Source organism: Macrotis lagotis, chromosome 1, assembly GCF_037893015.1.
Source record: "Macrotis lagotis isolate mMagLag1 chromosome 1, bilby.v1.9.chrom.fasta, whole genome shotgun sequence".
Lineage (NCBI taxonomy): Eukaryota > Metazoa > Chordata > Mammalia > Peramelemorphia > Peramelidae > Macrotis > Macrotis lagotis.
The window spans coordinates 500161491-500174042 of NC_133658.1; the positions used below are offsets into that span (position 1 = coordinate 500161491).

General features: G+C 36.0%; 1 protein-coding gene across 4 annotated transcripts in view; it reads right to left on the minus strand.

Moving 5' to 3' along the window:
* The window catches only part of LTN1 (listerin E3 ubiquitin protein ligase 1), a 104666-nt gene that overhangs the window by 49111 nt on the left and 43003 nt on the right, over positions 1-12552 (minus strand). For 3 of the 4 annotated variants that reach the window (XM_074213952.1, XM_074213951.1, XM_074213954.1), the window contains exons 13-16: positions 10201-10440; positions 1910-2063; positions 1099-1246; positions 633-819 (exon numbers count right to left, since the gene is read on the minus strand). In XM_074213952.1, coding sequence (XP_074070053.1) covers positions 633-819; positions 1099-1246; positions 1910-2063; positions 10201-10440 — 729 coding nt within the window. The remainder of the gene's footprint in view (positions 1-632; positions 820-1098; positions 1247-1909; positions 2064-10200; positions 10441-12552) is intronic. The other variant, XM_074213953.1, reaches the window with a different exon arrangement.

Below are 12552 nucleotides of genomic sequence, written 5' to 3' on the forward strand. Positions count from 1 at the left end.
ATTATTTTAAATTATTTGAGAATTTAGGACAGCCAGGTAATTTCCTGTCTTATTCTGCATATTTTCCCAGAATCCCCCCCAGAAGAATTTCTAATTCTAAGTCCTCCAAATTTCTAATACAACCAATTTTTCAAAAGCCCTACACAGACAAAATAGCCAGCCATGTTACTATTTGGATCTCTATCTTAATTTTAAAAATATAGAAAAACAGAATTTGATGAAGTTTCAAGAAGAGCAACAATCTGAAGTAGAAAACTGGTATTCCTATGAAATTATTGGCAGTATTTTTAAAAAGTATAGAATTTCTAACTAACCACTGCAATCTTCTCATATATCATTTTCTATAATTGAGTTATGGAACTCAACAATTCAATTCATTAAACATTTATTATGATGAGATCCTTTTTGATAATTACATAACTAATTTCTCCATGGCTAAGACCCATGACAGACTTAGAGTTTAAAATATTCTAATACTTTGATTTCCAGTTTAATATCTTTAAGCTTATGTCTTTCAAGTTCCCTCATCACTCAATGTTGCATTCAAAGAACTAAGAATTTAGTGTTTATTATCCCTTTTCATACATTTTATGTAACCAGGATCCTTATTTTGATCACAAAGCAATACTTACTTATTTTTTCAGTTTTATTATCTTCGAGAATTATTTCCTCTTTCATAGTCAACAAGACTATCTTGCTTAATAATGCTGTGGTACACAAATGACTGGGAAGTTTCATTGTACTATGTTCTTTGAAATCCATTCTAGAATGCTCATAGTTCAAACTCAGTCTTCCCTCCAAAAGAGGTTTGTGTAACCACTGTTAATGCAAAGGGGAAAAAAGTGAGAGATACAAATTTTCTTGAAAAACTGAAAAAATTTGATCAGGGGATATTTATAATATAATAATGAAAGTCCAAAATTATACTATAACAAAGGTTTACATTAAAAGTCAAAGAACAAGTGGAAAGTTTTACCACTCTTACCAGATTAGGTGGTAAGTAAAGTAAGAAGAAAGTAGTTTGAAAGAAACCAAATAATCATTAAAAGGGTTCTGAAGGAAACACAGTTTAAATGAAGTTTTCAGTCTCTAATATACCTGTGTAGAAAGAGAATGTCTCATATTTTCCCATTCATTATCACTTGGCATTATGTTTTCAACATAAAATCTCAGCAGAAAAGGTGAATTATAAGCTTCTAGAAGATTACTGAGTAAGTCATCTACAGTGGACATCAAAACTTGAAGGCTAAAAACAAAAAATATACTGCAATTAGACTATTACTTTTATTTAAGGACATATATATATATATATGGGTATCTTTATTGAACTAGAAAGATAAACAGGTTCATTGATTTTCCTGCATCATATAAATTCATGAATGAGAAATATAATATAGGTTTTGTCTAATTTTAAATTTCATGTTTTATTCACTTCTCTTGAAACAGTATCACGTATCTAAGAAGAATTTTATGACGACAAGGAAAATGCAGAGGGAAAATATTACCTTCTCACCCTGAGAATTTTAGACTATTCTGTAGCTGACTTCTAGAGTAGATCTGAACCCAGTTTGTGTCTAGTTATACCTGTAACCTGAAAAACCACCATTTCAGAAATACTGGGACCAGGATATCAAAAGGTACTCCCAACAAGAGCAGACCTCTTTTAAGCCTGTCCTAAAAAAGAGATGAATTTATCACATTTGCAAGGATAAACTCCTTCCAAAATCCAATTACTCTTAAAGGAACAGAATGGTAGCATTTAATATTTATTAGCAAAAAATCATCATTGAAGAAACTTTTATTAATTCTATACTAATATACAAGCATGTACACAAATCAACAAGGTTCAATGTTTTGTCAAGAATTATAAAAAAAAAAAAGACCAAGTTGAAGAGTATAGAGTACTTGCCTTTTGACATCCAAGGATGTTGACTGAATTTGTTTCTTGAGCCAAACAGCAGATGAGTACAGGAAGGTGCTCTGCTTATCTGCATTTCCAAACTGAAGAACCAGTGGATGTAAGCCACATAACCAAGTATGCCTCAGTTTACAGACAAGAAAGTCTAAAAACAAGCAGCAAAAATGGGATTTGTAATTCAAGATGTCCAAATTCATCTGAATCTGGCCTAGGTTTACAATAGGTTTCTGTTTTTTAAAGTATCATTTAAACAGAAAAACATTCAACTGCCAAGAATTTCTTTATCACAAGACAAAGAATTTCTTTACCATGAGCCTAATACAAGTATGTACATAAATACAATTGAAATGATTTCCCACTTAGAGTTCATTACAAGACTTTGTTTTTAAAGGTGAGAAAAACACTACCATGATTTCCAAAGTGAATACTAATAAAGGTATTTTTAAAAGTCTATATTCTGGGGGCAGAGCAAAGATGGCTCTGCAAAGGCAGGTATTCTCAAAAGCTCTCTTCCACAATGCTCGATCTTAAAATTACGACTCTAACCAAATTCTAGAGTGGCAAAATCCACACAAAGAGTGAGTGAAATAATTTTCTAGTCAAAGATAATGTAGAAGATTCACGGAAAAGTTCTGTTGCACCAGGGTTGGAAGGGGCTGCAGCACAGGTAGAGTAGGGTCATGATGCACCTGAACGAACAAATCTCAGCCTTCCAGGAATAGCCCACAGGGCACCTAGGTTCCTGGGTTCATGGCAACCAGAAGGGTTTCTAGGCCTCCTAAACCAGGGATGGCTCAGGACAACATGGAAGGTTAGCAGTAAAACTGCTAGAGTGAGCATGGAGCCCAGTGCAGCTCAGACCTCAGCAAAAACCTGGCACTGGAAACAGGGAAACAGAAGCAGGCCTGCAGAGTCACCCAGCAGAGCTATACGGCCCACAGTACTTAGCCCACAGATGGTAAGGGGGTAGGGGGACACTATCTCCACTATCCCTGGGACAGGACTTTGTGCAGGCCCTGTCATAGGGCAGCAGGGACCCTCCTCACAGCTCCAAAGTGGAGGGAATACTTGTGGTCATCCACAGACCAGAGCACAGGCCAGGAGAGCAGGCAGAGCCTCTCATAAGATGTTAATGGAATTGAGGTCTTGGGGGATAGGACTGTGTGTGAGTGTCCCAAAACCACTCAAAAGCTTGGAAAGTACATAAACCAGGGCACAGGTTGGGGAAATGAATAAACAGAAAAAAAGAATCTGACCACAGATAATTACTTTGATCCCACGGAGGATCAAAACTCACATTCAGATAATGACAAAGTCCAAACTTCTATATCTAAAGCCTCCAAGAAAAATAAGATTTGGTCTCAGGCTACGGAAGAGCCCAAAAAAGATTTTGAAATCAAGTAAGAGAGGTAGAGGAAAAGTTTGGAAGAGAAATGAGAAGTGCAGGAAAATCATGAAAACCAAGTCAGCAGGGCAGCTAGGTGGTGCAGTGGATTGAACACTGGTCCTGGAGTCAGGAAGACCTGGGTTCAAATCCAGCCTCAAACACTTATTAATTACCTAGCTGTGTAACCTTGGGCAAGTAACTTAACCCCACTGCCTTAAATTAAAAAAAAAAAACACAACAAAACGACAAAGACAAAAAAGCCAGCAACTTGGTGAAGGAGATATCAAATCCGACCTCAGACACTTAATAATTATCTAGCTGTGTGGCCTTGGACAAGCCACTTAACCCCATTGCCTTGCAAAAAAAAGAAAAGAAAAGAAAAGAAAAAACGGTTTGGGAAAAAGCAGTCCAAAATATCAATGAAGAGGAAAAATGCCTTAAAAAGCAGAATTGACCAGATGAAAAAGGATATAATATAAGAAAACTCTGGGAAGATAAGGGAAGATGATGACTTTGTGAGAAATCAAGAAACAATAAAAACAAAACCAAAAGAATGAAAAACTTGAAGAAAATGTGAAATATCTCACTGGAAAAACAACTGACCTGGAAAACATACAGGAGAGAATTTAAAAAATTAGTGGACTATCTCTCATGACTAGAAAAAGAGCCTTGATTTCACTTTTGAAGAATTTCTCTAGGAAAATTGCCCTGATATCCTAGAAGCAGAAAGTAAAATAGAAATTGAGGGAATCCATCAATCATCTGAAAGAGATCCCCCTTCAAGTAAACGTCCTTCAATTGGGGAATGTCTTACTTAGCAAACTGTGGTATATGTATGTCATGGAACACTATTGTTCTATTAGAAACCAGGAGGGACAGGATTTCAGGGAAGCCTGGAGGGATTTTCATGAACTGATGCTGAGTGAGATGAGCAGAACCAGAAAAACACTACACCCTAACAGCAACATGGGAGTGATGTTCAACCTTGAAGGACTTGCTCATTACATCAGTACAACAATCGGGAACAATTTTGGGCTGTCTGCAAAGGAGAGTGCCATCTGTATCCAGATAAGGAGCTGTGGAGTTTGAACAAAGTGCAAGGACTATTCCTTTTAATTTAGAAAAAAACAGATATCTTTTTGTCTGATCTTGTTACCTCTTAGACTTCTCTTCTCTTCTTTAAGGATATGATTTCTCTGTCATCACACCCAATTTGGATCAAGGTACAACATGGAAACAAAGACTGACAGAGTGCTTTCTGTGGGGGGGGGGGTAAGCAAGATTGGGGGGAAATTGTAAAACTCTAATATCTTTAATAAAAATAAATTAAAAAAAAAAAAGAGATTCCCCAAAAAACCTATCGGGAACATTACAGCCAAATTCTAGAACTCCCAAGTCAAAGAGAAAATATTACAAGTAGTCGGAAAGAAACAATTCAAATATCATGACACTACAATTAGGATTATACAGGATTTAGCAGTATCTACATAAAGGCCTATAGGGCTTGGAATATGGTATTCCAGGAGGCAAAAGAGCTTAGATTATAACCGTGAATCAAGTAGCCAGCATAACTGAACATCATCAGGGCAACTAGGTGGCTCAATGGAGGAGCACCAGCCCTGGAGACAGGAGGATCTGAGTTCAAATTCGGTCACAGATCCTTAATAATTGCCTAGCTATGTGACCTTGGGCAAATCACTCAAACCTATTGCCTTGCAAAAAAGAAAAAAATAATAATAGTAATAATAAAACTGAATATCCTCTTTCAGGTGAAAAGATGGACATGCAATGAAACAAGGGAATTTCAAACTTTCATGTTGAGAAAACCAGAACTGAACAGAAAGCTTGATTTTCAGGTACAGAACTCAAGTGAAGCATAGAATGGGTGGACAAGAAGGGCACATCATGAGGAATTTAATGATGTTGAACTGCTATTTCTGCATGGGAAGATACTGATATTTCATATGAACCTTCTCATTTATTAGAGCAATTAGAAGGAACATATATAGACAAGGCACAGGAGAGAGAGCTGAATATGAAAGTATAATACATAATAGTAAGGATGGAAGTCAATGGGCTAAAAAAGGAATATATACTAGACAAGAGGGAAAGGAGAGGTGGAATAGGCTAGGATATTTCACATAAAGAGTCAAAAAAAAGCTTTTGCAATACTGTGGAACAGGGGAAGGTAAGGGGGAATGAATGAGCCTTCATTCTCACTGGAAATGGCTCAGAGAGCAAACAACATACACATTCAATAGAGTATGGAAATCTACTGTAGGGGCAGCTGGTGGTGCAGTGTGATAGAGCACTGACCCTGGAATCAGGAGGACCTGAGTTCAATTCTAGCCTTAGACATTTAATAATGACTTAGCTGTATGATCATGATCAAGTCTATTAACCCCAATGCCTTGCAAAAATCAAATCTATCTTACCCTAGAGGAAAAAGGAAGGGAAGGAGATGGGAGAAAAGGGAAGGGGGAAGGACAGGGAGGACTGTAGGTGATAGAGGAGAGGGAAGATCATGGGAGAGGGCAGTCAGATACAACACACTTTTTTTAAAATTTTTTGCAGGGTAGTGGGGTTGGGTAGCTTGCCCTGGGTCACACAGCTGGGATGATCATTGGATGTATGGGGCCAGATTTGGGTTCAGGTCCTCCTGACTCCATGGCCGGTGCTCCGTACCACTGTACCACCTGGCTGCCTCACAACACCCTTTTGAGGAGAGAGGGAAGGGAATAGAATAAATGGGAGTGAGGAGGAATTAGATGAAGGGAAATACAGTTAGCAATAGCAACTGTAGGAAAAAAATATTGAAGCAACTTCTCCGATGGCCTTATGATAAAGAATACAATCCACCCCAGAGACATAGCTGATGGTATCTGAACACTGAAGTACAATTTTTTTTCTCCATTTTTCATGAGGTTTTTCTACCTTTGTGGGGGGGACAGGGCATTATGCTTACTTCTACAACAAAACTATTATAATAATGCATAAATAAATAAATAATTTTTTAAATAAAAAATTATTTTAAAAAGTCTACATTCCATGGAATTGTGAACTAATCCAATCATTCTGGAGAACAACATGGAACAATAAAACTAATGCTACCCTTGGGGTCCCAGCAATACCAATACATATCTAAAATAAATTAGAAAAAAATTAGAAAAGTTTCATATGTTCCAAAATATAACAACTCTTTCCCAAAAGAATTAGAAATTGAGGGGATGTCCATCAATTAGGTATATGAATGTTATGAAGTACTATAAATTTAAAAAAGTCTGTATTCCATGGAATTGTGAATTAATCCAACCATTCTGGAGAACAATATGGTACAAAAAAAACTAATGATACCCTTGGACCCAGCAATACCAATACCAGGCCTATATCCAAAATAAATTAGAAAAAATTAGAAAAGTTTCAATGTTCCAAAATATAACAGCTCTTTTCCAAAAGAATTAGAAATTGAGGGGATGCCCATCAATTAGGTGTATAAATGTTATAAAGTACTACTGCTCTAGTGGTCAGACTTTGGAGAAGAATGGAAAGAATTACATTAACAGAATATGAGTGAAGGAAGTAGAACTAAGAGAATATTGTAAATATTAACAACAACATTGTGAGCTGACCAACTAGGATAGTGCAGCTCTGCTCAGCAGTTCAGAGATCTAGGACGATCCTGGGACACCTGTTATGGATAATGCCGTCCACATCCAGAGGAAAAAAAAAATCATAAAAATGTGAATGGATATTATGTTTACTTTTAAAAAAACTTCTCTTATGTTTTTCTTTCATATTCCATAGTTTTCTTTCATTTTCCTAAGTTATAATTCCTCATACACAAAATGATTATTATGTAAACATGTTTAACACAAATTTACATGTACAATTTTTACCATACTGTTGGCCGATAAGGGGAGGTGGAGTGGGAAGGGAAGGTGGTAGAAAAAGGTATAACATAAGTATGTAAGTGAATGAATGTTGGAAAACCTTTATAACAAGTAATTCGAAAAATAAAATATGAGGCAGTGTGGTGCTGCAAAATAAGCAATGAGAATAAAACTTTTTTTTTTAAAGTTCTGGTGCTAACACTAATCATGAACTTTGGGAATTTACTTCCTTTCTTCAATCTAATATTCTATAATTCTCAAAATAGTATATTATCACATGTCAACCTATGACTCTGAATGGCTAAAATAAATTAAACACAAAAACAGGAATGTCATTTTCTGAGATACTTTAAGTGTAAAAATCATAGTAGTAAACCATATGATATCTCAAAATCCTTTTCTAGCCTAACATTTATTATGAAATAATCAATAAATATTAATACCTATGTGCAAGCCATAGTGTTAAATTCTGGGTAGAAAAAATGGAAGTGAAACTATTTCTCAAGAACCTATTTACACTGTTCAAAAATATTTATTGCAGCTCTTTGTGTAGTGGCAAAGAAGTGGAAATTGAGGGGATACCCATCAATCAGGGAATGGCTGAACAAGTTATGAATGTTATGTTACTATCACTACTACTACTAATGTTACTATTGTTCTATAAGAAATCATGAATGGTCAGTTTTAGAGATACATGGAAAAGAATTACATGAACCAATGCTGAGTGAAGGGAGCAGAACCAAGAGAACCCTGTACACATTAACAACACTGTGAGATTATCAACTATGATGGATGCAGGAACTCTCAGCAGTTCAGGGATAAGGACAACCCTAAGAGAACTGCTTTGGACAATGCCATTCACATCCAGAGGAGAAAAACCACAGAATCTGAATGCATACTTTTTTTTCACTTTTTAAAACTTCTGTTTTTTCCTTCCTATCTCATGGTTTTCTTTCTCTCCCCATAGTTATAATTCCTTTTTCATAAAATAACTAATGAGCAAATATTTTAAACACAATTGTACAAGTACAACTTTTACCTGCTCTATTAAATGAGAAGGTTCATATGAATATTATCGGTTATCATTTTTCTATGCAGGAATACATGCAGTTAATCATCAATAAGTCCCTCATATGTTCCCCTTCTCCTCCACTCTCTATGCTTCACCTGAGTCCTGTATTTGAAGATCAAACTTTCTGTTCAGCTCTGGCCATTCCAACAGGAACATTTGAAATTCCTCTGGTTCATTGGATAGGTTTTCAAGATTCATCCATTTACAAATTTATGAATTACACATTTTTCTACCTCCTCCTCTCTATGGCATTTAATAGAGCAGGTAGGAGTTTTTGTAGATGAAGCACAGGAGAGAACTGAATTTGAAGATATAATATAATGTAAAAATGGAGTCAATGGCCAAAAGGGAAATGTAATGGGAGAAAGAAAAAAGGAAAGGTGGAATAGGCTAAGATATTTCATATAATAAAATTTTTTTTATTATTACAATGAGCTATTGCAATGATATGGAAGGGAGGAAGGCAAGGGGAAATGAGGGAACCTTTGCTTTCATCAGAGGTGGCTAGGAGAGGAAACAGCATATATACTCAATGGGGCATACACATCTAGAGTAAGAAGGAGAGAACGGGGACAGGGTGAAGGGGGGGACATGAGTGATGAAGCAAAAGATGACACCGGGCGGGAAGAGTGGTCAGATATAACACATTTTCTTTTTTACTTCTTGCAAGGGGCTGGGATTGGATGGCCTGTCCGGGACCATAAGGCTGGGTGGATGCTGGGCCTAAGGGGTGGTATGTGGGCTCGGAGCCTCTTGGCCCCAGGGCCAGTGATCAGTCCACTGCACCACTCAGCTACCCTACAGCACATTTAAGAAGAGGGACAGAGTGAAAGGAGAGAGAAAATATAGTATATGGTAGTGGTGAGGTATGAATGGAGGGAGTGCGATCAGCAATGGCAATGGTGGAAAAATATGGAAGTAGCTTTTGCAATGGACTTATCATAAAGAATGTGATCCACCCATGACAAGAGCTGGAGGTGTTGCAACAAAGACTGAAGCACATTTATTATTATTATTACTATTACTATTACTACTATTATTATTATTATTATTATTATTATCATTATTATTATTATTGGGGGTTGCAGGGCAAATAGGGCTGAGTGGCTGCACAGCTGGATGACTGTTGGGTGTCTGAGGCCAGATCTGGACCTAGGTGCTCCTGACTCCAGAGCTGGTGCTCTGTACGCTGCGCCACCTGGCCACCCTCTATTATTATTATTATCATTATTATTATTATTATTATTATTATTATTGTTGTTGTTATTTTATTTGGGGTATTTTTGTTTTTTGGGAGGGTTTTTTGGTTTTTGCAGGACAGTGGGGTTGGGGTAGCTTGCCCAGGGTCACACAGCTGGGTGATTGTTGGTAGTCTGGGGCTGGATTTGGGCTCGGGTGCTCCTAGCTCCAGGACCGGTGCTCCATCCACTGCACCACCCAGCTGCACCAATTATTATTATTTTTTTTTAATTTTAATTTTTTTCCTTTATTGCTCATGCGGGTCTATATTTTTGAGGGGAGAGGGGGGGTATTATGTTAACTCTTAAACAAGAATATTTTAGCAACATATAAAAAAATTTATACAAAAATAAGAATAAATAAATAAGAAAAAAGAAAAACTATCATAGCATGAAACTGGAAAAATAAAACAAAATTTCAATGAAAAAACCAAACAGGTATATTTTCATGGGAGAATAATCAGACTGACTTTTTTAGATGTTTTATCTACAGTAATACTTAAGCCTCACATATAAAAACAGAAATATGGTAAATATTTCTAACTTCTAAAACAATGTTTTAATTTTCACATTTATAGCATGTACAAATGTACTTTCCAGCAACCAAGATGAATTTCTCAAGAACAGTGTTAAAAAAAAACTATTCAGAAATATATATATATATATATGTGTGTGTGTGTGTGTGTGTGTGTTACCTGATAACTGTGCAAAATCCTGGTTCTGAGCACACAACTGAAAGATGGTCAATAACAACTCTTCAGATGATGGCATTAAACAACATCCTTTCATAGAGCTAAAAAAGTTAGAGGCCACATCACAGATGAAAGATACTTGTGACTCAGTATTTACAGTTTCTGAAATAGTTTTTGCTTTGGATAGAGCTGCATTAAGTTTGCTGATAATTCTTTCAACATAAGCTTCTCCAATCAAATAATCTGCAAAAAAATTAAAAACAAATAAAAAATAAATAATATCACTGCATTTTCAAGCAGCTCTTTACACATTTTTATTATTCGTAATTCTTTTTCATCCAAATAATTCTCCAAATATGTAGGTAGTAGGGACAAATAGGTGACACAGTGGATAGAGCACAGGCCCTGGAGTCAGAAGAACCTGAGTTCAAATCCAGCCTCAGACAACAACTAGTAGTGTGACCTTGGGCAAGTCACTCAACTCCATTGCCTTGCAAAAACAAAAACTAGGTAGCACAGAATGGGATGGCAAATAGAGTTGGTTTTCAGAGTTAGAAAGAGGTTCTATGTTATCATGGGCAAGCCAATTAACCAATCAGTGGCCCAGCAAGTCTCTAAGACTTTAAGTTAAGTTGACTAGTCTTCAATAATGGAAGAAGATTCTAGTCCATATTAATTAATTAGAAATACAGACCAAAAAGGAAATTAACATATATAAGCATAAACACACATACACACACACACACACACACACACACAACAGAAAACTCAAGATAAACTATTCAATCTACATTCTCAAACTTAGCTCAAAAGTACATGATAAAAATGTTGATACTCTATAAGTAGATAAGCTTAAAAAAATCAAGTTAAAAAAAATTAAATTTCTTCCAAATAATGTTAAAAGGATTAATAATTAAAAGATGCATACATCAGATCCTGAAAATTATCTCTTTACATATAAATAATAAAAGTCTTATGGCTTCTCTAGGCCCACAATCAATAATCAGGATCACTGCCTTGTCGTGGCAGAGATTTGCATAGCACAATGGAACTTATGAGCTATGCCATGCAGAGTTACTCAAGACAGAAAATCATAGAGAGTTCTAATTAAAAAGTGATATACTGGAGAAAGAAATGGCAAACCACTCTAGTATCTTTATCTAGAAAACCTCAGGGACATTACTAAGATGATAAAAAGAGATGACAATGGAAGATGAGCCCCTCATGTAAGAAGATGTACAATACTCTACTGCAAACAAAAAAACAGAAGACAACTACAAGTGGCTCCAATATTAATGAAGCGGCTGGGACAAAGCCAAAGGGAAACTCAGAAGAAGATGTGTCCGGCAACAAAAGGGAAGTCCAATGATGTAAAGATAAATACTGCTTAGGAACATGCAATGTAAGATCTATGAATAAAGGTTTAAACTGGATATGGTCAAACAGGAAATGGAAAGACTAAAACTGACATACTTAAGTGTCAAAGAACTAAATGAATGGGAATGAGTAAATAGGTGATCACTACATATACTACTATGAGCAAAACTTCTTTAGAAGAAAGGGAGTAGCTCTCTTGATAGTTAATAGCTCTAGCCACTGATGCCAAAGAGACTAGAGTTGATCAGTTCCCAGAAGACCTACAACATTTTACACAGATAGCCCCCCCAAAAAAATATCACATTGATCACAGGGGATTGGAATATTAAAAGCAGGGAAATCAAAAGATAATTGGTATAATAGGCAAATTTAAGGCAGGACAGAGACTGAGAAATTTTGTAAAGATACTACCTTGCTAGACATAACAAACATTTTTTCAACACCCCAAAAGGTGACATGGATATCCCCAGATGGTAAATATCAAAATTAGACTGATTACAAAAGTTCCAGTCAAAGATGGAGCTCTGTATCCAACCGATTAAAACAAGAGCTGGAGCTGAGTGTGGCTCAGCAAATGAGTTTAAATTCCAGACTTAAATGAAGAAAGTAGGAAAAACTATCAGACCATATAAATATGACTTAAATAATATCCCTTATAAATATGAAGTAGAGGTGATAAATAAATTTAGGAGGTTAGACCTGGTAAAGTGTCTGAAGAACTATGGACAGAGGTTTATAATAATGTACTGGAGGTAGCAACAAAAACATTTCAAAGAAAAAGGAAGAACAATAAAGCAAAATGACTGTCTGATGAGGTTTTAAAACAGCTGAGGAAAGAAGCAAAAGGAAAGTTATAAGGAGATAGGGAAAGTTATGCTCAACAAAATGTAGAATTCCAGAGAATACCAAGAAGAGAGAAGGTTTTCTTAAATGAGCAATGCAAGAGCTAGAAGAGAACATTGAAAAATTAGAACTATC